Source organism: Anolis carolinensis, chromosome 2 (genome assembly GCF_035594765.1).
Source record: "Anolis carolinensis isolate JA03-04 chromosome 2, rAnoCar3.1.pri, whole genome shotgun sequence".
Lineage (NCBI taxonomy): Eukaryota > Metazoa > Chordata > Lepidosauria > Squamata > Dactyloidae > Anolis > Anolis carolinensis.
The window spans coordinates 47,403,719-47,417,411 of NC_085842.1; the positions used below are offsets into that span (position 1 = coordinate 47,403,719).

Here is a 13,693-nt window from a genome sequence, read left to right on the forward strand (position 1 = left end):
AGGTCCTAGTCCAACATTAAAAGGAGGTTACATCCTCTAATCATATCAAGAAATTGTGCAAATGGGGAAGAAGAAAAAATAACAGAGGTGGCTAAACTTGGTAGAACTGGATTTCACAGCTCGTAACCTATTACACCCATGAAAGCAGTGAGGAGGAATAGATAGTGGAAGTTGGTGGTGACTTTAGCCATTAATATGCTGTTCAGCCAAAGTCCCATAGCAACCAAAGATATTTTATCATTTCCTCAGTCTGCCTGATTAAACATGCCCTGAGCATTATACCATAAAAGGAAAGCTGAGCTTGCTTTTATAGAAAAGCCTTTCTTAGAGAATGGTAGCCTGTTACAACTAATGTTCATCAGTCATCTATTAAACAGCAGTGAATGGCCCTCAGATTGACTACAGTAGATTTCAACATTGGAAAGCTTTTTTTAGGCCTAGTTAACTATCCAGAACACTGTAGCACTGCTTTGCTCTAAAATACCTCACAAGATAATGAAGAAAGCATTGCAAATGCAATAGTAAGACGTTCTCATACATAACACAAATATAGAGTATGATGCCTGTATCCACGGGAGATATATCCATGGTTTAATTCGTCTAAGTCAGATATTTTCTAGGTTCTCTGGTGTGGTTCTGTAATATTTATTTATTTCATTTATTTCAAGAGTTTGCTATTACAGTAGAGTCCCATTTATCCAAGCTAAACGGGCCGGCAGAACCTTGGATAAGCGAATATCTTGGATAATAAGGAGGGATTAAGGAAAAGCCTATTAAACATCAAATTAGGTTATGATTTTACAAATTTAAGCACCAAAACATCATGTTATACAACAAATTTGACAGAAAAAGTAGTTCAATACGCAGTAATGTTATGTTGTAATTACTGTATTGACGAATTTAACACCAAAATATCACGATATATTGAAAACATTGACTACAAAAATGGCTTGGATAATCCAGAACCTTGGATAAGCGAGTCTTGGATAAGTGAGACTCTACTGTATCTGTGGTATCTTGTGTATTTACCTAAAGCTCTTATTTTTTGAACTATTAGCCCAACACCATAGATACAATATTTTGCTGGGCCTTTGCTGGTTGAACCTGAATGCTACACAGGAGGTGGAATTTTATTTTTGTATGGGCATATATGTATGTGCGTGTGCACGCACACACACCGTATATATGCTTAGTAGACTACAAACTGAACCTATTAGTGTTGGAAATAGCAACCTTCTTCAAGCCTCCACTAGTAATTTGTTTTAAATATTATTCTGCTTACTGTATTGTATATGTATGTTTTGGTATGCAGCTTTCCCTTTATGTTTCTTGAGATTGTGGGAGGGGCTGCAGACCACATGATCAGATCTGGGACTGCTCAGATCTCAGACTCCATTTCAGAACACAGAGACTTTGGACTGTTAAGAGTAAACTCCTGTTGCTGTTGATTGTAAGAAAGATGCCCTGTGTTGTCTGCACAGAGAAACCACTTCAAATCCATCTGTAACTGGACTGACAAGTTATGTATCTGTATGCTGAATACATGAAGGTTGTGAGCAAACCAGATAAGTTACTTTTAACGAAGTCTACTTTATTTTTGTCTCTTGAGAGCATGATACAAAAACATGATTTCTTTTGGGAGAGTAGATGTATTTACGCACTGAAAAGAACACTTCTGAAGAACTGCTGTATTTTGTGCATTGGCATAATCTCTGTTCCTAACAGAGCAGAGACAACTAGATTATCAGTCTAACAACTGAAAACCAAATTGCTTTGCATAAGTACATGAGGTTATATATGTACCTACCGGCTGTTAGGAATGGTGGGAGTTGGAGTCCAAATACCTGGAGGGCTGAAGTTTGCCCATGCCTGATCTACCCCGTTGAATGTAGATTCAACGCGTGAACTGCCATGGCTCAATGGGAATTGCAGTTTGCCGGGGCACCAGCCCTCTTGGGCAGAGAAGGCTCAGACTGTGCAAAACTACACCTCCCAGGGTTCCCTCGCAAAGCGGTGCCGAACCGCCTCCATCCGACCGTGTGGCTGGATCCACCCCAAGCCGGCTCCCTCCTCCTCTTTTTGGCGCAGCCTCAGAGCGAGTGGCTCTCTCTCCTCCTTGGCGAAGCCGCTCCCAACTCTCCGGAGAGAGAGAGAAAGAGAAAGAGAGAGGGATGCCTCCCGGGAGGAAGGGCTGCCCTTTGAGCCGTTCATCCTCATCGCCCTCATCGCAAAGGTATTGGCGCTGAATTGCATCGGGAGAAGAAAGAAAGACCTGGGCGATGGAGGCGGCGGCGGCGATGGAGGAGGGCTGCTCGGCGCGGAAGGGAGCAGGAAGGGGCAGACAATAGGCAGAGGGACGCGATGCGGGAGGAGAAGCGCCGAGCCCAGCGCGCCTCTGGCCGGAGCACGGCAACACCTGCTGGCCGCCCTTCCTCCTCCTCCTCCAGCTGCGCCTTCCTCTTGGCCCGGCGTTGCGAGTTGGGAGGCGGCGGCCGCACCCCAATGAAGAGCCTGTCCTCTTTCCCTGGCTGACGAGGAGGAGGAGGAGAAGCATGCCGGCATGGGGCTGCCTTGACCACACGCCCAAGAGGAGGAAGAAGAGGAGGAGGAGGAGGAGGAAGGAGTCCGGAGGAGGAGGAGGAGAGAGGAGAGGGCGCGGTTGGCGGGGTCTTGGAGCAGAAGGAGAAGGAGGCATGGAGGCAAGGAGCCCAGCTCCAGTGGCTGGGGCTGCCTCTCCTTTCAAGAGCCAAGCCAGCTGCTGCTGTTGCTGAAGGAGCCGCCTCCACCAAGCCTGTGGGTCCTCTGCCCGTGGGTCAGCCCTATGGCGAACGCCACCGAGCTTGGCGGGAGCAGCAGTGTGCCCCACTTGCCCGGCGGCCTCCTGAGCGCCTCAGGCCTGAAGCTGGCCTCCCTGGGCCTGATCCTGTGCCTCAGCCTGGCAGGCAACGGTCTCTGCGCCTGGCTGATCCTCAAGGAGCGGCCCCTGCACCGGGCACCCTACTATCTACTGCTGGACCTGTGCCTGGCGGACGGACTGCGCTCGCTGGCCTGCTTCCCTTTCGTCATGCTCTCGGTGCGCAGCGGCGCCGGGACCTGGCCCCACGGGCCGCTCAGCTGCAAGGTGCTGGCCTTCCTGGCCGTGCTCTTCTGCTTCCACGCTGCCTTCTTGCTCTTCTGCGTGGGCGTCACCCGCTACATGGCCGTGGCCCACCACCGCTTCTACGCCAAGCGAGTTACAGGCTGGGCCTGCCTGGCGGTGGTCTGCATGGTCTGGACCCTCTCGGTGGCCATGGCCTTCCCGCCTGTCTTCGACGTGGGCACCTACCGCTTCATCCGGGAGGAGGAGCAGTGCATCTTCGAGCACCGCTACGTCAAGGCCAACGACACGCTGGGCTTCATGCTCATGCTGGCTGCTGTGGTGGCCGCCACCCACTTGGTCTATGTCAAGCTCCTCTTCTTCATCCACGGCCACCGCAAGATGAAGCCTGCCCAGTTGGTGCCGGCCATAAGCCAGAACTGGACCTTCCACGGGCCGGGGGCCACTGGGCAGGCGGCCGCCAACTGGACGGCCGGCTTTGGCCGTGGTCCCACCCCTCCCACCCTGGTGGGCATCCGCCAGAACACCACCCACAGCCAGATCAAGCGGCTGCTGGTCTTGGAGGAGTTCAAGACGGAGAAGCGGATCTGCAAGATGTTCTATATGATCACCCTGCTCTTCCTGCTGCTCTGGTCCCCTTACATTGTGGCCTGTTACTTGCGGGTCTTCGTCAAGGCCAGCGCCATCCCCCAGGTCTACCTGACCACCTCGGTCTGGATGACCTTTGCCCAGGCTGGGGTCAACCCCATCCTGTGCTTCATTTTCAACCGGGAGCTCAGGGTCTGCTTCAGAGCTCACTTCCTCTGCTGCCAAAGCATACAGAACACCCAAGGCACCCTTCTGTGCGATCTGAAGAATTTTGGGATGTAGCCTTTCTCCCCATTGTTTTGTGTGTGTCAGGAGCGACTTGAGAAACTGCAAGTTGCTTCTGGTGTGAGAAAGTTGGCTGTCTGCAAGAACTTTGCCCAGGGGATGCCTGGATGTTTGATGTTTTACCATCCTGTGGGAGGCTTCTCTCATGTCCCCGCATGGAGAGTTGGAGCTGACAGAGGGAGCTCACCCACTCTCCCCAGATTCGAACCCCTGACCTGTTGGTCAGCAGTCCTGCCGGCACAGGGGTTTAACCCCTTGTCCCACTGGGGGGCTCCTTTTCTCCCCATGTATGAGAACAATCCACTGTCTCTATGCTTTCCTTTTATATATGCACTTGCCAGATGGTTATCTCAAGGAGACACTTCAACGTCTCACCACCATTAGGTTTTAAGAGGGTATTTATTTATTTATGTGTTACGGGATTTGTGTGCGGCCGGAAGGTGGGGGGGGAGGGTGGGCAATGGAAATGTAGAATAATAACACAGGGCTCCGGATTGCTTGGCTGCTTCTAATGTTTCTACATTTGATTTTGATGTGGATAATAAGGCCATAGTTTTTTGTGTTCCTTTTTTTTTAGACACAAACGTTTCCAGTTTTGATAAAGGCTAAGCAATTTTGTTCACAATGTCAAATTTGATAAACAACCGAGACAAAAATTTTATACTAAAGTTATTTTTGATGGCCTCCGACTGTTGTATTAACAATGTTTGTTTTTAAAGGGTGACAAAGAAGGAGAAACTGGTTTAAGTGGTGATTCTTGGTGAGGACCTTTGAAATTATTATTTTGGTTAGTGAGCAGCAACTTTCTTAACTTTGCTTGACATAGAAACACAGGATGCAGTAGTAACCTACATCCTAATTGTGCTCTCAAGTTATTAGGTCATTTCCTGTTGACCTAAAGAGAACTACGTTCACTTTGATGTTGACATCAATTAATTTTTCGTGTTGCACTTTTCCTTTGGTATACTTTTCAGAATCCTTTGAAAAAAATGATGATTTTAAAAACAAGAGGATCACATATCAACTTTAAAAATGGTCAATATCAGGTTTTTACAATACCCTGACTTTCATACATATTGACTTTTTAAGATGTTAGCTACGAACTGGGAAATATGTGTACATTTTGACTGTTTTAATAAAATCATTGTCCAGTTTTTGTACATGAAATGGCGTTGGAATAATTGGGTTTTGCTTTTCTGTCTGCTGCCTTCCCTGCCTAAGGGCAGCTTGCCTATTGCCTATAAAAAAGGAAGGCAATTCGTTGTCTTCCAGATGTTTTGGACTATAATTTCCCTTGTTCTTGACTTTATGGGATTTATGGAAATGGTAGTCCAAAAATATGAAAGTCTGTCTATTAAACTGTGATGTGGGCAGAACAACAGAAGTCCCTCTTATTAGATTTGTGGACCCATTTCAGAGGACCTTTCTTGGCAATAGGCCCCATTCAGCTCAGTAAGACTTACTATGTTTCTGATTAAAGATACATAGATTGGGATTGCTGTGTGTTACAAAAAGAACTGTGTTTCTAGTCGCTCAAGGCATGGGTGGTGGTGGTCATGAACACCCATCCCACACATCTGCTAAAATTAATTTCAGTTTTAAAATGGCTCTTCGGTTCTTTATGCCAGAAGAGTCTCTAGATAATTGTGAATTGCTAATTTTAGTAGACAAAGCAGTTCCTGCACATAATTGCTTGGCTGCTTATCCGCCCTGTGTCGTTATACCAAAGATTATTTTTAAATTATTAATGTCCTGGGATTTATGAAAGTGCAGATTATGCAGTGAAAAGTTTCTAAAAATATATTGGAGTTAACAGTTACTTCAATTACTTGAGACGAGGACACTTTCGGAAATGCATCAGAAGGTTAAATCTAATTTATTTTAAATACAATTGGAATGATTTTATGTTTCAGCAGATATTGATGTTTCTATGGTACTTCACAACTATATCATCAAGAAAAGTACCCCTGTCTTTCAAATCTTGCAAGAACAGAAATGTAAAAGTTTCCAGGAAGGCTGAAGTTATGGTAAAAATACATTGGCAATGTTGTATGTGTTGAAATATATGGAGGATTTGCTTACTTGCTAAGTTAAACAAACATTACTGTTTTAACAGTATCAGTCCATTGGTTTGGATGCTGCATGCCTCTTTAGATCTTCTGTCAATTTGGGATGTGACTTTCACAAATTTTTGAATGTAGTCCTTAGTGCCATCTTTCACTCTGTCATGGAGTGTACTCCAACCCTCTGGCACAATTTATTCAATAACTAACTTGAGTACCCAGCGTTGCCTGGGTTATTAAAAGGTAAAGGTTTCCCCTGACATTAAGTCCAGTCGTGTTCGACTTGGGGTTGGTGCTCATCTCCATTTCTAAGCCAAAGAGTCGGCGTTGTCCATAGACGCCTCCAAGGTCCTGTGGCTGGCATGACTGCATGGAGCGCCGTTACCTTCCCACCGGAGCGGTACCTATTGATCTACTCACATTTGCATGTTTTCGAACTGCTAGGTAGGCAGGAGCTGGAGCTAACAGCGGGCGCTCATTCCACTCTCGGGATTTGAACCTGGGTTATTAGAGGAAGTCTTTTTTATTTTACAAAATGCATAATATTGTGGGTGTACTACAACTCACATCATGCAAGATTAACCCCCTGAAACTCTATCAATACTTAAAGTTTGTTATGTTAGGCAAAATTGCTTTAGATGCATCATCAGTGGGGTTCAGTATGCTCTCTGGCTGCAGGATGAATTACAACTCCCATCATGGTGGGTTAGTCTCATCAAATCCCTCCAGTACCTTCAGTTAGTCATGGGGGTTCTATTTGCCAAGTTAGGTCCAGGTCCATCATCAGTGGGGTTCGGAGTGCTCTTTGATTGCAGGTGAACTATAAATTCCAGTACCTATAACTAACAAATGTCAAGGCCAATTCCATCCCATATTGGGTATGCCTGCCAAATTTGGTGCAGATCCATTGTTGTTTGGATTCACAGTGCTCTCAGGATTTAGGTGAACTATAATTTTCCCAAAAGCCCTCCTGTATTTTTTGTTTGTCATGGGGGTTCTGTGTGCTAAGTTAGGTCCAGGACCATCACTGGTGGGGTCCAGAGTGCTCTTTGGTTGCAGGCGAACTATAAATCCCAGTATTTACAATCAAGTTGAATTTTCCTCCAAACCTTTCCAGGGCTTTTCTTTGGTCATTGGGGTTCTGTGTGCCAAATGTGATCCAGGTCCATTGTCAGTGGGGGTCACAGTGCTCTAACTTGATACAACTTCCATCATGTGAAGTCAGTCCCCCAAACTCCTCCAGTATGTTTAGTTGCTGCTCAGTTTTGCGCTGTTTGTTATGCAGACAGAGTTGAAAAGAGTAGGAAAGGGTTAAGGGAGAGGGCAGAATCATACAAATTCCACACCAATTGAGAGAGTAAGAAAGACTGGGATGTTTGCGGTGGGGGAAACACATAAAATCTAGGAAAGCACTCCTTGGGAGTTGGGCCATGGTGTTTGGGGAGGACATTGGCAGGGTTTGGGCTACATGTTCATGGCGCTCGCTATAACCTGAAATGTCATTGGAGGGAGTGCTTTTGGTGGGACCTCAGCATTGTGGGTTATAGCTGTTTATGGAGGCGGAAGCCTGTCTGTGGAAGTGGGCACCCCAGCCACAAACACACATACATATTTTCACTTTTATTATGTGTATAGATATGGGGGGACCAATGAAAATAATTCCTTCTTCAACTCCAGAAGGAATATCCAGTAAGCCAAACCCAGTTACTGAAAACCTGGATCCAGGCCATTGTCCTGAGCTTTATTGTTAATTCCAACTAAAGTCGGCCCACTTGGATCAATAGTTTTTACTGTTTACATACCTTGAAGGTATGAAGCGATCTACTCAATGGATCACTTCTAGTTGAGACTAACCAATAGTCTCTTGACTATTGTGTCTGTTGTGTTTGAGTCAGCATTAATAATTGTACCATTAAATAGATTTCCAAGAATATAAAACTCAAAATCAATTTATTTTAGTATGACAGTTTTGAATAAGTCTAGTGATAGCGATGCGACTGTAAAATGCTGCAGGCAGGTGAAATCAGGGGCTATATATGGTTGGTGGAATGAGGCTTTTATGTTCAGTAGGACTTGCCCTCCAGCTAAGTTTGCATAAGATGGCATCCTGCGTATATTTTTATCCAGCTGGGAAACTTGTTGAATAGAAGCTTTCAAGTTTCCAGCTGGGAAACATGAAAATAGAAAACCTCAACGAAGAAATGAAAGCTTTTATTATCTAGACTCCAATATAATATATAGGCCTCAGTAGTCAGGAGAGGAGAAAAGGAGATCTATATTCTTTAGGGCAACAAGCATAAATGCAGTTCAAAGTAGACCTTAATCTGGATATTTATAATAGTAGTATCACTAATACAATGTACAAAATTTCAGGGGCCTAAATTCTATCACTTGTTAGGAATTGTAGGAATTGAAGTCCAAAATACCTGGAGGGATGAAGTTTGCCCATGCCTGAACTAGGGGATAGCCATTGAATCAATGGAATTTACACAAATGTTGTATTACCATTGAATAATTGATTTGGAGTGGTTCCCAGACTTTGCTCCTCAAGCCATTTTAAGCTTAGGTGCCAGAATTCCTGACATTTGGCCAAGTTGCTTGGGCTTCTGGGAATTGAATTCCAAAACAACTAGAGAAGCAAAGTTTGGGAACCACTGAATGGCTCTGCACAGGCTGGGACTACCAAAATGATCTCAGATACGTGTAGTAACTGTAGGTAGACAAATTTAGTGATCCATATTTATTACTAGCTTGAGGACCCGGCAGTGCCTAGATTATTAGAAGAAGGCTTTGTTTGTTTTGGGATGTTTGGTAATAACACTGAAATTTGGTCCAAATCCATCATTGGCTGGGTTCAGTGCTCTCTGGATAAGGGTGAACTACAACTAGATTTCCAAGGTAATCACCACCAAACCCTGCTAGTATTCGTATTTGGTCATGTTGGTTCTTTGTGCCAAGTTTAGCCCACATCTGTTGTTGGCTGGGTTTAGGGCTCTCTGGATAAGAGTGAACTACAACTCCCAGATCTGAGGTCAATCACCCGCAAAATAGCCCCGTATGCACAGTTGGCCATGTTGGGTCAGTGTGTCAAGTTTGGTCCAGATCTGACGTCAGCTAGGTTCAGTGCTTTCTGGATGGAGGTGAACTATAACTTCCAAAATCAAGGTCCATTCCCACTAACTCCTGCAGTATGTTCAGTTGATCATAGGGCTTCTCTGTGCCAAGTTTGGTCCCAGTCCATTGTTGGTGGGGGTCACAGTATCAGTGAAGGTACTGCAAGTCCCATTATCTGTGGCAAGTATGGTCTAGATCCATCTTTGGTTGGGTTAACAATGCTCTCTGGATCAAGTACAACTCTTGTAAATCATGGTGAATTCTCCCCAAACCTCTTGCTCAGTTGCTGATCAATTTCTCTGTTAACTGTGTGCCATAGGAAATGGTAGGAAAGGATTAAGGGTTAAGGTAGAGGCAGTAGGCAGGGTCATGCAAATTAAGGAACCATGGGATGTCCATTCTGAAGGAAAAACAGAACATCTAGGATGAAATTGTCCCCCCATGAAAACCTTCACTTGGGTGAAGGGCAGAATGGTATTTGTGGAGGACACTGGCAGAGTTTGGGCTACATGTTCATGGCACTCATTATAATCTGCATGTCAATGGAGGTAGGGCCATTGGTGTCTTTTGCTCAGTGGGAACTATAGCTGTTTGTGGAGATGGGAGGCTGTCTGTGTAAGTGGACACCTCCTCCACATACACACATATGCATTTTTCATTTTTATATGTGTACAGATAGATAGATGTAATTAATGAAAAACCTATATTGCATTTTGTCATAGTAAATAGTGTAGACTTGAAAATAAGAACACAGCATAGGCTGCCGTAAGTTCGAATTTGGGGGGAAATCAAAGTATAAAGTTTATGATCAAGATGCTGCACCATAGATGGTTACCAATGCATAACTATGTATTGTCTCCTGAAGTGACCATGTAAACTTACCTTAACAGAGACATTCTTACCCAGTGACTGAAGCCTGTCCTGCTGATGATCAAAGTGCTATAGGATGACACTTCCTCTTCTGCCATTGAGCTGTCTTGTGAGAATCAGAAACAGGACCCATCACAACACCTCATCACCTCACTGTTCACTGGCAAGAGGGAGCTGGAAACTCCCTGAAAGCTGAAATCATGGCAATAGGGCCACAGTTGTAAACATGAATACTGAACAGTTAGTAAGATGTAAATGCTAAGCTGGATGCCAGCCAGTGATAACAAATATAGCCCGTCTTCCACTTTTACAGATTTAACATTTTGTGGATTTGAGTAACATTTTCTATCTAGGAAACTCAGGTCCTCCATCATAATTCTGCATTCATCTTCTGGTAGAAATTGATCACAGAGTAACCCTTGGAGGACCTAGAGATTCCAAGAGTTTTTCTCTCAGGTTGAAAAAAAGAGTTTTTATATTTGTATTTTTCCACTTTGCATGGATTTTGCACTTCTAACCTCAGCAAACGTGGAGGTCCTGCTGTAATTATACGTCTAAGTGGAATCTGTTAAGCTCCATGACTTTTTGCTAATCTTTGTGGTCAGGCAAACTGTATTCTTACTATTTCTTAATCACAGTGCAGTTTTCTTGCTCGCAGAGAAAAAAGATGGGGGTTTAGGATGTCAGATTGTTTTTCAGTCCTTGAGGATAAGATCTCTGTTGAGGAGAAGGAAAAAGACCAAGAATTTTTCAAAACGAGGAGCTACAAAGTATCCTAGTACACATGTCTGGCACTTCTGTACTACTTTAAATGTAATGATCCCATCTTATGGGATCCTGACATTTGCAATTGAGAGGGGACTTAGACTTATTTACTACAGAGAAATGTAGTGTAGATTAGGGAGCTCTCTAGCACAGAATGGACCTCAGCAATCTATAAATCCTAAAATTCCATAGGAACCATGTATTCAAAGAAGTTTTAGCTGTAATAGTAGTGCTGATAAATTCTAGTATCACTATTATTTGAGCATCAGTAAACTCAGTGCTGGAAGCAGAACCTTGGGAATAAAAATGATGGAGACAGAAAACTATGGATGCACAGATATTGTCCAAATGATCGCACAATTTTCACCATTAGGTGACCTCTCCAACATTGAGTTTTGGGATAATAAATGTGGGAATTAAGGATGTAGAGCTACCTATTGATGACACCCATGCTAGTTACTGAACCACTCACCATGTTCACAACCTCTTTTTCTAACATCTCTGTAGCATATTCAGAGGCAAACATAAATAACATAGAGTCTTTGTGGATTCCTTAGATTGTAAATCCAAAAACTTCATGTTAACCATAAAGGTGCTAAAAAAGCCTTTATTGTTTTGCTGGAGCTGACATGTCTTTCCTTTTGAAAATTGTGAGCAACATCTTGTTTGCACTTTGTGGAATCCATATAATGCGCTTAATGTGTTGCGGCATTCACTTAATCATATTCCCTGTCGTCAGGCCCAGGATGTGCATTACCCCTCAGGCGGTCAGGAGTGCTGATGAGTAGGAAGCCACGTTGCTTCCCTCTGGGACTCCGATATGAACGGCAGGAATATAACTCTCGCAATCACTTCCTCTCACCAGACCCCTGTGGTGGGTAAAATGCAGTTATTAAAGTGCAAGGGCCTTGCAAACACAGAAATGTGCGGCCTTTTATTTCTCTATGTTGCTTCCAGATCTTGCTCAATAAGCCTTTTTTGTTTGTTTATTTAAGCCATCTGATACAGAGCTTAGAAGAATTGTTTTTTGGATGACTACTAGGAGACTCCCGCAGTCAGCATAGTGAAATAGTTCAAACTAGTAATTTTTCCATTCTCTCTTCTGACACAACTTTGAGAGCCCATCTCATGCTTCACCTTGCGTGATGAATCAGTAGAGCAAATCTATTTGGAACTGGTGTTAGTGGGTATAGTATCCACAGTATAGCCATCCCTCTACATTTGCATTTTTGATTTGTGTGGATTTTGTTAATCACAAATTTGATTAAGATGATCTCTGTAGGAATCTCTAGGTTCTCCAATGTGATTCTATAGGCAGCTTTCAGTGGAATTCAGTCATGCCAGAAGATGTAGAAATTCCTAGAGATGTGTTAAAAAATTAGCAATTTCTTTCATCATGGTTGTTTATTTTCTTGGGGGTACTGTCACCCTAACTCCAGAATATGTATCAGGCTGGCTAAATATAGTCAGGTGTGGGAGTCTGAATTATATGTCTGCTTTCCCATTCACACTTCTGGGAAGTGTATATGGTAAAGAAGAAATTCTTCTCCCCTACCATCCTTAACTCTTACTAGTCACTATCTAGGTTTTTGTTACTACAGTAGAGTCTCACTAATCCAAGCTAAACGGGCCGGCAGAAGCTTGGATAAGCGAATATCTTGGATTATAAGGACTGATCAAGGAAAAGCCTATTCAACATAAAATTAGGTTATGATTTTACAAATTAAGCACCAAAACTTCATGTTATACAACAAATTTGACAGAAAAAGTAGTTCAATATGCAGTAATGTTATGTTGTAATTACTGTATTTACGAATTTAGCACCAAAATATCACGATATATTGGAAACATTGACTACAAAAATGGCTTGGATTATCCAGAGGCTTGGACAAGCGAGGCTTGGATTAGTGAGACTCTACTGTATTGTTTTTTTTGGCCATGTTATGTTCAGTCCTAAATTTCTCTGAATAAATACTATGAAACCATATTTGTCAGATGTAATCCCAAAGTGGAGATTGGATAGCAACTGGAAAATCTTTCTTTATATGCCTTGATATACTTATTCTTCTAGTAAAAAGTTGTTTTTATGTGCTTTTGACTCAACTCTGGCTTACGACTACATATCATGAGGTTTTTTAAACAAGTTTTCAGAAAACATTTGCCATTGCTTTTCTCTAAGGTATGAGAGAGTGTGTCTTGTTCAAGGTTACACAGTGGGTTTTGGTGTCTGAATGTGGATTCAAATCCTTGTTTTCTGGAATCTAGTCCAACACTTACACTAATATACCCATTAGCTTGTCACTAAAGGGACTATTGCTATATTTAAGAAGGGGGCATAATTAATTTTAGTTTTGCATGTTATAACAGATATAAAAAACAGCAATGATTAGTACATTTACTTCAAAGTCAATGCATGAAACAAAATTTAATTTTTGTACCTGAAAAACACAGTTTAGCTCAGCATGCCCTCAAGGCTTATGAGGTGTTGTGTGTATGTGCCTTCAAGGCACCAGTTGAGTTATGATGATCCTATGAATTTCATAGAGTTTTTTTAGGTAAGAAATACTCAGAGGTAATTGTTATTTTACCTGTAAGGCAATTGCCCTAGTCCCTTGATCATTTTGCTTATCTTCTATTGCACCTTTTTCATCGCTACAACATCCTGCTGTCGGTGCAGTGATTAGAGTCATACACAATATTTCAAAAATGGTCATATCATGGCACAATGGTATTGGCAATTTTGTTCACAGTGTTCTTATTAATTATACCAACATAGAATTCACCTTTTATGGCAGTTGGAGCAAGATATTCATCATCCCCAGATCTACCACAATCCAGTTCTTGGTTAGTTATCATAATACTGTCATCATTCTTTAGTTGTTGCATTAGTTCCTTTCCCTTTGGGAAAGTT

The 13,693-nt window shown here is 43.0% G+C and overlaps 1 protein-coding gene across 1 annotated transcript; it reads left to right on the forward strand.

Annotated features, from left to right (window-relative positions):
* The first annotated feature begins 2,821 nt into the window (after positions 1–2,821).
* gpr27 (G protein-coupled receptor 27) lies at positions 2,822–5,137 on the forward strand. Its single transcript, XM_008105368.3, has one exon. It carries the CDS (start codon positions 2,822–2,824, stop codon positions 3,965–3,967), a length of 1,146 nt encoding a protein of 381 aa, XP_008103575.3. The 3' UTR covers positions 3,968–5,137.
* Positions 5,138–13,693: the final 8,556 nt, after the last annotated feature.